At 45.0% G+C, this 14,403-nt stretch overlaps 1 protein-coding gene across 1 annotated transcript in view; it reads right to left on the reverse strand.

Annotated features, from left to right (window-relative positions):
* ccser1 (coiled-coil serine-rich protein 1) overlaps positions 1-14,403 on the reverse strand; it is a 104,758-nt gene that overhangs the window by 51,777 nt on the left and 38,578 nt on the right. The window contains exons 8-9 of the mRNA XM_084468594.1: positions 13,261-13,338; positions 3,199-3,276 (exon numbers count right to left, since the gene is read on the reverse strand). Coding sequence (XP_084324720.1) covers positions 3,199-3,276; positions 13,261-13,338 — 156 coding nt within the window. The remainder of the gene's footprint in view (positions 1-3,198; positions 3,277-13,260; positions 13,339-14,403) is intronic.

Genomic DNA, 14,403 nt, shown 5'->3' on the forward strand with positions numbered 1-14,403 from the left:
CACAGCCACGCTGCGCATTTATCCTCTTTTAGATCCGCGACACAACAAACCCCTATACTGACTGACTTTCTGACTCACGCCCGCACACACAGCTCCTCAGACAAACCAGCAGCCGGAACCTCTGTGTTCAGGTGTATAGGAACCTCAGGCTCCAGAATTAACACTGTGACACAATTAACACACAAAAACACAGGGTTAGGTGATCAAACAACTGCTTGGCCGGTAGTTTGCACTCTTGCATTTAATTTGGAGGCTGTTAAACACATACACACGTAAAAGTAAAGAGAAGGATTAGTCATTAGACATTTAGCAGCCACTTTTATCCATGCTATTTACAGCGTGGTGTTTTGTAGTGTCGTTAATTAGCAGGTAGGGGTTTGGCATCTTGCTAAAGGAGGCAGTATGGGTACACTGCGGACATTGGGGATCGAACCAAGAACCTTTTAGCTGGAAGTACAACATCCGAGCCACTATACTTTCTTACTGTCAAGACCTCAGCCTGCGAACGGGCGGACCCACAATGCATTTCGAGAGCGCCCCATGCAAAGTCAATGAGATCCGTCAACGGACGCGTGTAGTGTGAACGCGGCGTAAGCGGAGTAGCTGGTATGCAATGGCAGGGCTGTAGCAGCACAGACCCATGCCTGGATAGGGAGTGGATACTGTTGGCATGGGAACACCAAAAGCAAATTCCTGGTAGATTCTCAATGCTTGTACATCTCCATCTACGTCTGTGCGCAGATGTGACGGTTGCGCGTGCGTGTGTGCGTGCGTGCGTGCATAAAGGCTGATAGTCACAGACTTGTGCCTCGAGGAGCAGGTATTTAGTGATTCTACTGGTGAAGAAGGAACAAGAGACAGCAGAGAAATGGAGAGAGGCTCCTCAGAAACAGAGAGGCAGGAGGAAGAGGAGGAGGAGAAGGAGTAGGAGGAAGACGACCAGGAGGAGGAGGAGGAGGAAGAGGAGTAGGAGTAGCAGCAAGATTGCAGGAACAGTGTTTCCCATACATAGACCAATGTGTGGCGCAGCGCCACAGATTCAACAACGAGCGCCACAAATTGATTCCGCTTTTTTAAAAAAAAAATTTTTATTCCGCAACCCAACCCCCCCCCCCCTCAACAATTCCACCCGCGGTTATAATCAGGGGTGCACATAACTGGTACGGTGCCGTAACTCACCGTCAGGTCATCAAAACAAAACTATACGTGTATCTTGTACTACTTCTGCGTTTTCCCACCTGCGCAAAAAAAGGCAAATGCCCAAGCGCTGTGTGCGCTGTGCACCGCGCTCACACTGGAGAACTGCGCAAAATCAGCTGATCGCAACGTCCGTTACTGTGAGACATCCTATCGCTCCGTGGCAGTGACCCCCCCCCCCGCCGTCAATAACTCCACCCGCGGTGGAATCGCCTTTATCATTATTAAAACTACGCTATGTGTGCAGTGCGTACCGAACACCATCTCCTGATACTCAAATGAGTAACTCACTTAAAAAGTTATGTGCAACCCTGGTTATAATGTAAGCATTATAAGATTCTACAGAATCTCACTCCGGCCAAAAACTAAAAGTTGCCAACCCTGCAGGGGGGCACAACACATTGCTACCTGGTCTGTGGGAAACACTGAGGAAGATAGTGAAAGCGAATTGTAAAAAAAAAAAAAAGCAAGTAAATAGGCAGGCAACTAAAGCCCAGTTCAGATCAAAGATATATAATGACAAAAATGGTTTCAGGAGATAGTAGCTGTGTGTACTGGTTACTTTTTCTTTGCATCTGAAGCCATCGCATGGAATCTCAAAGAGATTTACATTGTCAAATAGTAGAGTGGGGTGTTGGACTGATTGACCTTATTAAAGTATCTACCCTGGTATTTATATATGGATGTATAAGAAATGGATCACAACAGTGACTTTTTTTGGCAATACCAAATGTCAGCCTTATTCTTAAAGAGGAAATCATTGCACAATGTACTGACAAGAAATATCACTGCCTTATTTTTTTTCTCACCTGTGGCCCAGGAGCGCCGCGTAATTTGTCACTCTTGAAGAGAGATATAGTCCTTGAATTTGGTGTTTTTTTTTTAATGAGTGGTCTCACCGACTCGATTCCGATTCCGGAAAAAGGCGAGCAGTATCACTGAAAGCTGGTGCATTAACAGCTTCCTAAGAGCTTGTTGCAGGGAAGTGAAGGGCCCAGTTTCAGAACATTATCCCATGAATCTCTTGCAAGCAGTCGCATGTTGCAAACAGTTTAGTCGCAAATCTTTGATCAGTTATTCTGCCAATGGAATGGACCTCAGAAGTCTGGAATGCCGCTTGGCACAGCCCTGGGCCCAGTGCAGTATTTGCATTACACTGATTCAGATGGAGACATGGGCCAGGGGAAAGCCAAGAGCAAAAGGAGAGATGGAAAAGTATTTGATGCCTTACATGGGATGCAGTCTTGGAGCAGCACTGCTCGGGGAGATTGTTGCGACACAGTGAATTCTAAAATATATATAGTAAACTTGAAATAGTATATATATTTTTAAACACTATTTCTTTACTTCAACACTAATTGTAGTAAAATCAGCAATACTGACGGTAATAAAATAATTTCCAGAACTAAATATTTTCTGACTGAATGCATTTCTGTTGTGTAATGTGTATTAACAATGTGTTTCAAATATTCAGATTGGGCTGTCTAATTAGTTGCATGAAAAGTGTTTTTAATAAAATAAACAAATCAGACCTACTCAATATTGATGGTTCAATTCCAATCCATTCCCATGTTGCGCATTGCCTTCAAATACATTCAAGCTACTTTTAATAATTCATTGCATATGCTGAGATAGAGAGAGAGAGAGAGAGAGAGCGAGAGAGAGCGAGCGAGAGCGAGAGAGGACAAGGGCAGACATAAAGTAATATAACAAGAAAGGGGAGGAGGAGGTGAAAATTGAGATATTCTACAATGTCAAGGAAGGGTCAGGTGTGTGTGTCACAGATAGGTTTCAACAAAGTTGAGTGGAAAAAACAACCGTTCTGACAAAGTGCTTTGTGTTGTCGTTTCAAACATGGCCCCATCAGTTTCCATTAGGCATCCATCAGGGTGTGTGTGTGTGTGTGTGCGCATGTGTGAGTGTGTGTGTATGTGTGTGTGTGTGTGTCACTTTGTGTATTTATGTATGCACATGCATGTGCAACTTGTGGTTTCATCTCACCAGTTCATTCTGAAGACGGAGAATGATCTCATCTTTTTCCCGTAGTTGCTGCAGCAGGGCCTCCTCTCTGCAGAGATCCTGTGTAGACACATACACGCATGTGCACACACACACACACACACACACACACACACACACACACCACAACAACAACAGTGTTACACAGGAAGGAAAACTGTAGCCTCTGGGTTTACAGCTAGACATACATCTTGTGCAGACAGGCTGGGAGAATCCAGGCACTGTGTGTGCCACTAGTGTGTAGGGATTTTATCTGTGTGTGACTCAATTGCTGCTTTCCACGTGCAATGTGAATGTTGTATAATGAAACATAGCTCTCTCTATCTCTCACACCCCTCTCAATGTAATCCAAGTCAACCCTATTAGCTTAATTAGCATTAGAAATATTAGTCACATGACGCCCCAGCATGTTAACTGAATCACGTTGCATTAAAAAATGCAGTAAAATACTGACAACGATCAATGCAATATCTGGCCCGTAACGCCCCCTCACATAGAGATGTTTGGGGGGTGGCCCACCAGAGCTTCAGGCTCTGGTGGGCCTGTAGCTGGAGCGCAGAACGCACACAGCACTTAACTATGACCCTGTCCTGTCAGAGGACACAGCTCTGAGGATGGGGGGAGAGAGAGAGAGAGAAGGAAAGAAAGGACGAGAGAGAGAGAGAGAGAGAGAGAGAGAGAGAGAGAGAGAGAGAGAGAGAGACAGACAGAGAGAGGTCAGGGGAGAGCTAGAGAGGTAGAAAAAGAGAGACAAAAGGAGACAGAGAGAGCGAGAAAAAGAGCGAGAAAGAGAGAGGCAGAGAAAGAGATTGAAAAAGAGCGATCGAGAGAAAAAGCAATAGAAAGAGATAGAGCGAATGAGAGACAGAAGAGTATGAAACTGAGAACATGAGCGATATCTCCTGCACGACAGGAGAGTGGGAGCAAAGTGAACCAGGAGAGATGCAAGAGTACGGCGAGAGTGTTGTGGGAGAGGAGAACATTAAAGGGTTGAGGTGTAAACAAGAAAGATAGAGCGACAGGAAGAAAGGGGAGAATGAGAAGCAGACTGAATGAGATTGTTCTTCAAGGACAAAAAAGAGAGAGCGAGAGAGAGAGAGCGAGAGAGAGAGCGAGAGAGATAGAGAAATACAGTAGAGGTTGAGGACAGAGCCAGCCTGAGGCAGGGCGGGCTGGTCTCAAACAAGCAGGCCGTGGGGAGCCATCTAGCTGAAGGACATAGGCACAGGAAGAGAGGCAGGGAGGAGCACCCTAGCGCTGTGTAAGCATCCTCCACCCAACCTCTGTGGATGGTGCACACGACTCTCTCCCTGAACCCTATATCTCCACTCACAATCAAAAAAAAACCTCACATATCCTCAAAACTAACACTCCCTGTGTACGGTCGATGTATGAAAATCAATACAGATGTACTGCATTTTACGCATACACAACTATTCATTGTTTAATGTGTTTATAAAGCCCCCTGTGGCCCACTGAATGCTTTACAAAGCACATTCTAACAGGGTGCAGTAGAGCAGAGCAGACTGAGACGCATCGGGATTGACGGGGGTCAAGGTATTATTCTATGACTTATTATTCATGGAACGGCGGCACCTCCTAGGATTGTTATTTTTGTGGCTCAAAGTTTAAGTATATCCTCCACAAGATATCCTTGATCAGAGTTTAAACTATATTTTTTCTTAGGAATTGCACAACAAAGACAGTTTGAAGGGAAAGAACAAAAGATTGACAGAGCTATATAATATAATAAAACACTTAACACTTTTCCCTAATGCAGTATGTGTCAGACAAGATAATTTTATGCATTGTAAATTAAATTCATGGTCAGAATCCCTTTTGCAGAGGTGGTTCAAAAGTAGTTGCCTCTAAAGAATAGTAAGAAAAACTGCATAATTAAAAGTCACTAAAACATGAAACATAACGAATATACAATGAAATGTACCAAATTGACATACAATTATTTTTCATAATTGCGTGAATAGTAATAAGCTACTGCTTCCCTAGAAACCATAACTGTAATGCACTTAATATGTTTTGATGGTATACTGGAACCAGTAACATGCTGTTTGGGATCAGGTTATTGCAATGGGAATAAATGCTCTTGTTTACTAAAAAGACCCCATTACATACAACATACAGCATGTGCATGCGTTGTCTGAGAGTACAATGCAGGTATGCAATGCACTTTTTGTCCAGCTTTTTAGCCTTCCTTTTTAAGACCTGACTTGGGATACGGCTTAACAGAGCTTCAAAAGCCATATGTTCTCATGCAGTTGGTGAAGAGGTCAACACAACTAAGGAGAATACATACAAACTGAGTGGTTGTGATAGCTGGAGAGAGAGCGCGAGCATGCAGGAGAGAGAGCGAGAGCGTGCAAGAGCGAGATAGGTTGAGAAAGAGAGTGAGAGTGAGAGCGAGAGTAAAAGTGGGAGGCATTTTGACAGACAACCGACCGAAATGTTACGTGCTCCCAGTAGACCACACAGGGCCCAATACCAAAGTGCTGGATGTTTAGGTGACCTTCACAAGATGACATGCACTAGCACTTTTATTAAAGCCTGAGCGATGTCATTTCGGTTATTGCCATTGTATGAACAAATGTCACATGAGCACATGTTCCGTGGAACCCTGAGACGTGATATGCGGTTCAAATAAACCCAGAGCTCCTTCTCCCTGCTTACCCTGAGTTTAACCTTTTCCCGTCCCTCGTTTCACCCTACCACAGAGACCCTACCACAGAGAAGACTGCCGCTCCAACTCCCACTACAGTGGATGGTTGTCTCCAAGCCAAAATGTTTCCAGGCAAAACGGAAACCCTTCTCTGACGTTTACCTTTAGGCGTCCTTGAGCAAAATGCCTTACTACTCACTACCTGCTCTGCTTTCATGACGTGTGTCTAAATGTCATGAAAGTATCGAGAAAAACGGTAGTAAAATAATAATAGTAAAAACGGCATGGTCATTTTTAATACTAGGCCATAACGTCCTCAGCGTTCATATACTGGGAGCACATTCATCGTATTTTTCTTTGCCGTCTTAACCAACGTTCAGATACCTAGAACCTAGAAAATGAAAATGGTGGTTGACGAAAAAATCCATGTGTGGGTTTTCTTTTTCTAATGTGTGTTATCGCTGCACTGAGGATCATTTCTGACAGGTGCAGGGGGCTCTGCACTACCTATTTATAACAACTGGCCATAAGGAATGGAAATAAATCAGCTCGAAAGTCATTTCACTTTGAAACCCGTGTTCCACAGAGGTGTGATATGAATTTAAAGATACAAAATGTAAAATGACTACATTTTGCTTGCCCTGCCCAAGAAACCTTTCTTTGTTGAAACAGTCCATCAATCTGCCTCCTAATCCGCAACACTGGAAAAAACACAGGAAATAACTTCTGGGGCATTGTGAATACTATGAAAGGCTTTGCTCCTTTGTGAACATATAGACAGAAAATTGTTTTGTATTCTTGTTGTTTTTCATTTGAGGAAAATTGAAAAGGTGTCACACTTCTTCCGACGGGAAAAAATACGAAAGAATATAAAAAACATTGCACAACCTAGACATAACAAACAAAAACACGGTGATGTAGATATCATCTCACACCACAGAGACCATACAGGACGCCTTGACATTTCACTTTGAACAGCAAGTGGAGAGGAACACCAATGTATTTTCTAATAATTTTCTAATCTCATCGTCATCTATTTATGCTGTGCTGCGCTGTTCTCGCATATATTGGACCAGCAGTCTCTCTGACAAAAAACAAAACAAAAACAAAATAAAATCACCCTAAATTGCATCAGATGTTGGAGGACGACTTGCACAAAGCTCCTGAGCCCAATGTACTATAAAGTAGAATGCAGAAAAGGACACAGACGTCTGTTCTCAGCGTCTGTTGTCTGCCCAGCGCTCAGAGAACACGACTAGTCGACGGGCTTTATTGCTCCGTTCTTTTTTTGGCTTCCTCTCTCCCCTCGAGCCAATTTCAATAAAAAGACATCTGGTTCTTCATATTCATCAGATGCATGTGCGGAGCTATGAGTGTGTGTGTGCGTGCGTGCATGTGTGCGTGCACGCGTCATCCCCCCACAGGTGAAGGTGAAGGTAGCAGAACATCAGCGCGGACCACTGTGCGCGCACCGCCCCCCCCCCCCCCCCCCCCACGCGTAGGGAAGCGGCGTACCCGTGATCAATCAGCGCCATGGCGAGCGTCTGCTCTGCGTGTTGACAGAGCTGAACAGAGAGCGCCGCGACGGAAAACACTCACAGGGAAGAGATGATATTGACAGACAGCCGTTTCATCTCGGCAACGGATAGGAGAGATCCCGGCCCCGCGGCAGTGGCGGCCCGCGGGTGAGAGCGACGCAACGCAAATGAGATGGACGAGAGCAACACTCAAATGAAGAGGGGGGGGGGGGGGGGGGGGTACTAACACTGCTGTCCTTCATAAACAGTCAACAAGACGTCCCCATCCTCTGCTGTCCTTCATAAACAGCCAACAAGACGTCCCCATCCTCTGCTGTCCTTGAGAAACAGTCAACAAGACGTCCCCATCCTCTGCTGTCCTTGAGAAACAGTCAACAAGACGTCCCCATCCTCTGCTGTCCTTGAGAAACAGTCAACAAGACGTCCCTCAATCCTCTGCTTTCCTCAACCAGACGTCCCCCAATCCTCTGCTGTCCTTGAGAAACAGTCACCAAGACGGCCCATCAAAAGTGCAGGCGTGTTGGATGAATGTAAATGAATGCCACAGCCTATACAGCTGACATGTCGCTCCGGTACCCTCAGATCTGTGTGTCCCTGCACCGTGGATGGCCGTCCTACTTGTATGTGACACAAAGGGTATTTAGACCATCAGGGCTTCTCTAACCCTAGTGAAAGTAGATTATTACTCTTATTTAGCTAGTGCATGCACAGGATATCCAGTTAGATATAAATTATTGTTAAGCGTTGGTATGTCAAAATATAGAGAAAAGGAAAAGTTTCTGAGAAATGCTGCAGTAAACAAAATGTGCCGGTCGGCTAAGGGCAAGCTAAAGGGATTGGAGAAAATAACTTAGCTAACTTGGCCTCTTTCATACTCTGACACACACACACACACAAACACAGGATCTAAAATTGACCGGCTTAGGTGTTAATCCAAGGGATAGACAAGAGAAAGAGAAAGTATTTGGGGAAAAGGTTATCTGGAATGACAGGGCCAAAGCAAAAGAGAGACAGATGGAGAGATGGGTATTTCAGTTTGGTTTACTGCTATGCCCTGGCATCAGATAAAGCCCGAGAATAAATGCAGTCAAGTGGGTTTGTGGCCTTGTGCATTCGCCATTGTAAGAATCCATTTGATGTTTGTTCTGTGTCCGCCAAAGTATTCATGGATATTCTGTGTGCAGATGCCAAGTCTTTGCGATGCTGATTGCTTTTCATTGTGGCTTTATTGTCCTGGTTTAATGAATGGAAACTCGTGACTAGTTTTCTTCTCTCGCTCATTGAAGGGCTAGGGTTAGGGGTTGGGGGTTGGCGCTCTCTCATTCAGAATGTGGACCAGCCTGGCCAGGCATATGGTTGCATTAGGGGATATACTTAAAACGGCTACATAATATTGAATAAACGTGTCTAGGTTTTCTGGATGTTTGTCGTGTTTGTTGTGTTTGTTGACATGTTGATTCGCTTGTTCGGGTTCCAGACAACGTGAATGGGACCTGCGGCTGCAGGCGGCTACAGCGGAGTACAGTTTTCTCTCTTCCGGTTCCGTCTCCTGGAATACAGTAGCCGGGGCTGTAAGTGGGACAGAACCGAGTGGAAATGGTGTCGTACCGCATCGGGTCGGCGCTAAACTAGGGCGCGCCATGACACCGCCAGCCTCTCAAGTGGCTCCGGCAGATTATTTTTACACCCACAGAGTCCCGCTTTTCTGGAACACACCGGGAGGACAGGATATCTACTTCATCGCTTCCTCCCTCCAAATCCCTCGCTTCCTACACAGAGGCCCGTGGTCACATGAAACACACACACACACACATCCACCCAGCCTCCGTCCCTAACGCACACAAACCCGTCTCCCTATTCTTGTCTCTGTCTCCCGTTTGTTTTTCAATGACATCGCGCTGTCGGAGGATCAGGTATGTTAACCACCACTCCTCTCTCTCTTAAGTGCACACTTTTTTCCTTCTCTATCCCACTTGAGCGATTTGCTACAAGGCCGTCTCTTGCCTACTGAAATGAGCCACATCCTATCTCCGACTCGTTAGCTTAGTCGCTATCTAGTTAGCACTGACAGACGTCTCTATATCCCAGTAAATCTGAAATTCCTCGCTCCTCGTTATTTTCCGTGTGTGTACGATTCTATACAGTGTTGGCTGGTTCTCCACGGCTGCCGGTAAAATACAGCCTGGCACGCATCGCTGTGAGTGTTTTTGCACTGCTGTCGTTCCAATCTCGCTCCATTTTGTGATGTTCTTATCTAGAACGGATAACCTGCCCCGATACAACAAACAAACTTTATGTGTGAGAATTACTGCTTGCGCGCACTGCATGCCCTGCATTCACTCTGACGAATTGGCCACTTATAGAACACGTTGGTTTAGAGAGTCATACCCTACCAAATGAGGTATGAAGTACTTTTCGTGTTACTTAAGGATTTGGCCTGTTTTTGTTCAAACCCCAGGTCAATTGTTGACATTGTCACAATGAGATCAGCCATGGTCTTTGTTCAAATCACCCCCTCTCGTGGAGTAGGCGTGTTCCGAAATCCCGAAAAACAGTTGCCGATCCATTGACATCCATTATATTCCAAACAAGGGTTTAGCAGCTCCCCCAGCTGGATCTTTGTTTTGGCTAAGACATGACGGCGGATACAAACTGCCTTGAAACTGATAGTTTATCCAATAGTGCCCACAAACAAACAAATACACCTGTTGTACACATGTTTCGTTTATGTGTTTACGCGCCACTGTGCATGCTCACAGATTTAGAGGCTGAGGCGCACAGTTTGAATTCAGAGTGAAGATGGGGATGGTTTATTATTTCATTCTTATTGTCATCCCGACATAGAAAAATGCAAACGATTAACCTTGGGATTGAACTAACTGGCCGAATCCTTTGAGCAAAGACTGAATAGGAAAATAAGTATGCCTCTGAAATACAGGTGTTATCAAGGGTAACAGGTAGGTATTTTTTGTATCTGTATAAACTCAAATTCAATACAATCGCACATTTACTTTTAGCAGTAGATTTTCAAGCCGGGACACGGAGACACATCGACTCTACAGTTGATATCTACAGTTGGTATCTCAACTCAGTGCGCTCTAAAGTACATAAGAACTGAAAAAGAATTCGTATACGAATGCACGGCTAAAATATGTTCTCAGAAGATGGGGGCCCGCTTCAGATGTGAGGACGGGGGAGGGATTCTGCAGATCGTATGCAGCCAGGTAGCTCGCTCCACCATCGGGGTACCACACATGAAAAGAGTTCTGGACAGCAAATTAGTTCCACGTTGCGGAGGCACTGGCAGACACCGTTCATTAGTGGGCCTCGGAGGGCGGGTGTGGACGCAGGCACGGATGAGGGATGTGATGTGGGTGGGTGGGTGCGGAGCCCGGTGATTACATCTGCGCGCCAACATCAAGGACTTGAACTTGACGTTGACGGTGGCAGGCGGTGGAGTGAGCTGCAGAGCAGCAGGACTGAGGTGGGTCGTGCGCACACACCAGACACGGCGCTGCGCTCCTCTTCCTAACCTCGCTCACTCTTAATCAGGGATACCACGGGCTGGAAATTAAAGCCGGGTCTCCCGAGCGGCGAAGCCGTCCCTCAACACACCCCTCTGCATTGATACATATAAAATTAAAAAAAATGTGTCTGCTCTCTCTCTCCATTTTCCATCTATATCCCCCAGTGCTGAGTGCATTTCCTTCCTCCTGTTAATAAAACCATCTCTTTAGTCCGCCTTAGCAGAGCGAGCGAGAGCAAGAGAGAGACACACACACACAGACAGACAGACAGACAGACAGACAGACAGACAGACAGACAGACAGACAGAGCTGGGTCAGAGCTGGGTCAGAGCTTCTCCCCAGCCATGTCCAATTATAACATTCCACTATATTGTTGTAATATTTTGTGCTCTTTACCCTGCCGCCTGGAGGATCCATGTAGGTCAGCAGAGAGGACTCACAAACAATCTCAATGAATGTGTGTGCAGGTGCAACCAAACATTCAACACATTAACACGCCACGCACACAGATGCACACCATCAAGTGCACCTCGTCTCCTCTTTCTACTGCCACCTAACTAAATCCTTTTTCCCCCCACAGTACCCTGAGAGGCCTACCATTAATACAAACCAGAGCTGGCCCGTTCCTTCAGTCTCTCACACACACACACACACACACACACACACACACACACACACACACACACACACACACACACACACACACACACACACACACACACACACACACACACACACACACAGTCTCCTCCCTGCAGAGATTAATATATTTCAAATAGATTGCATAGATCTGTCGGACGAGGGTGACAAAGCGAGACTGTCAAGCCACAGACAGAAGACTTTCTGCCACACCCTCTCTCTATCTATGTCGCTCGCTCGCTCTCTCTCTCTCAGTCTCACTCTCTCTCTCTCTCTCTTTTCTTTTTATCTCCATTCTGCTTGATGTCAAGCTGCTTTATTAGGAGCCAGAGTGGGAAACGTAGCTCTCCAATGGGTTCCTAAGGACCAGACCCAGAGAAACTCAAGGATCAAACACAGATTTGTTTCTGTTTTTTTCTTCTTCTTCTTGTTTTTTCCCAACCAGACGATCCCTGTTGAAACAACTATGACTCTGCAAGTTGGGACACTTTTACAACTCAAAATTACACAGCCCATAAAGGCAAATAAAGAGACTTCACCTGCCACTCAGTGTGTGTCCATATTTAAACTTATCATCTCTAATTAGTATCAGATTGGAGTCAAAGTGCTGTCTTGTCACAGGTGTAACCCAGATGCGTGTGTGTGTGTGTGTGTGTGTGTGTGTGTGTGTGTGTGTGTGTGTGTGTGTGTGTGTGTGTGTGTGTGTGTGTGTGTGTGTGGCAATTTTTGGATCTGTGTGATTATGCTTTCTTCAATTACCTCAGTTGATAAAATGCCAAAATAGTTGTTGTCTTCTGAATATACATGTGTACACATTTACGTAGATACTTAAACACCTAACTTGCTGAAAATGAGTCTCATAAAAAATAACTACCCCAACGTCTTATTATGGATGTTAACAACAATGCAGTAACTTGCATTTAAATGCCCGCTCAACACTTAATGTACTAAGCTACGTATTTAAACTAACTTCACAAAGAAGGTTTTATGTGTTAGTGTCCATACACACACATTTCTTGCTTGCTTGACATACACGCACACACACACACATGATAAAAAGACGGTTTCACGTTGAAATGTATATCTTTGCAAATGCATGTCACCAATTTTTTTCATGCATGTAAACCCACTTGAAGTTCAGATAGCATAGGATATGCCTGTCGGAGCCTGCAATACTCTGCATGTGTCAATCCTATCTACACATCTACAACCAAATTACCCACATCCATGTTATCTTAGATGTGGGAAAAACTGTTGAACCTCCCTTGCACGTACATGCAGACAGAACTCTAAACCAGTGGTTCCCAACCTTTTGGTGGTTTTTTTGTGACCAGAACATTGTTGTCCATCCTCTCCCACAGACATTGTTTTATCCCAATTATCCCATCATCTGCCTGTAATATCCAGTGAAAGTATAAGCAGGGAACCATGATAACGGATTAGTAGTGTGTCTGTTGGCACAGACAGGACCTTCTATGAAGCCTTTCAAACCTTTTCAATTATGAAGGTTATTATTTATTTGATTAAGAATGTATCATCAAATACCAAAAGCTTATAGGTCACCAATCACCATGCATATCAGGCGACCTCAAGGTTAGGATACACGGGTATACACCACCTGACAGTACCATCACAAGGATACAGGCCACTGCTTCCCACAGCTTACCTTCAGAGGGAGGGACTTCTCACTGCATGGGCTGATGGGAAGAGACTGGAGACTGCTTGCGGGACTTGTCTCGGTGCTCTGAAAGAAAGAAAACCATGAACATTGATTGAACTGCATGAAATATAAGGAATTGGCTGTGAACGGTATTGGGCAGACACGCACGCATGCACACACCACCTGTTCCTCAACCTCACACACACACACACACACACACTCGATAGGTTTTAACCGTCTTGTGTCATGTGACCAGTTGCGTAATATTTGTGCTTCCTAAAGCACATCGGTCACACTTCAGCTGTCGAGTTTGACACAGGTGGGTAATGGGCAGGGAGCAAGGGCAAAAAAACAAGAGGCTCTTCTAGGACAAGTACTTGTGCCCACACACTCATGCACACACACAATGCCAAATGCCATCTGTGCCAGATGGCAGAGGAGTCATAAAATGATGATGACAATCTCATCAGCCTAGGATGTGGTGATAAACAATAGGGTATAAGTACAGAAGGATGAGGAGGATGATCCTGGAGTGGAAAGCGATCTTCATAGACCGCATCAGGCTGATGCTCTGCCTTCTACTGCCCTCTCTCAGTCTCTCGCAGAGTCTCACCATATTTTCGAAAGAAAACCAGGAACCACAAGAGAAACCCCCAGGACATTTTGATCAATCAATGGTACTCTACGATACGGTCCGTGATGTGATATCATATTAAGTGCTGCCTAATCATCAACTACTGTAGAAAATCCACCATTTACGTATATAGAGGAACGGAACACTTTAATAAGAGCGAAGCAACCTGATCAAAGATCCTAATTAACAACTTCATAATATTAATAATAATCTAGAAGATGAAAGAACAGTGCTCTATCATTATTTTTTCTTAGTGGAGCCCCAGATGAGGGGAGATCTGGGATATTAAGCCATTAAACAGTGGAAGCATCGTCTGTCCCAGCTCACTGTGTAAGGTGTGCAGTGGCATGAGGCCCTTAATGTGTCACGAAAGATCTATGTGTGGGAACACACACACACACACACACGTATGCATACAAATACCATACACACAAACACCTGTACACGCACACACACAAACAGACGTACACACACACACTCATTCAATCACACAAATCATCTTTAAGGTCAGCCCT

The sequence above is a fragment of the Micromesistius poutassou genome, assembly GCF_964030765.1.
Source record: "Micromesistius poutassou genome assembly, chromosome: 5".
NCBI classification, from domain to species: Eukaryota; Metazoa; Chordata; class Actinopteri; order Gadiformes; family Gadidae; genus Micromesistius; species Micromesistius poutassou.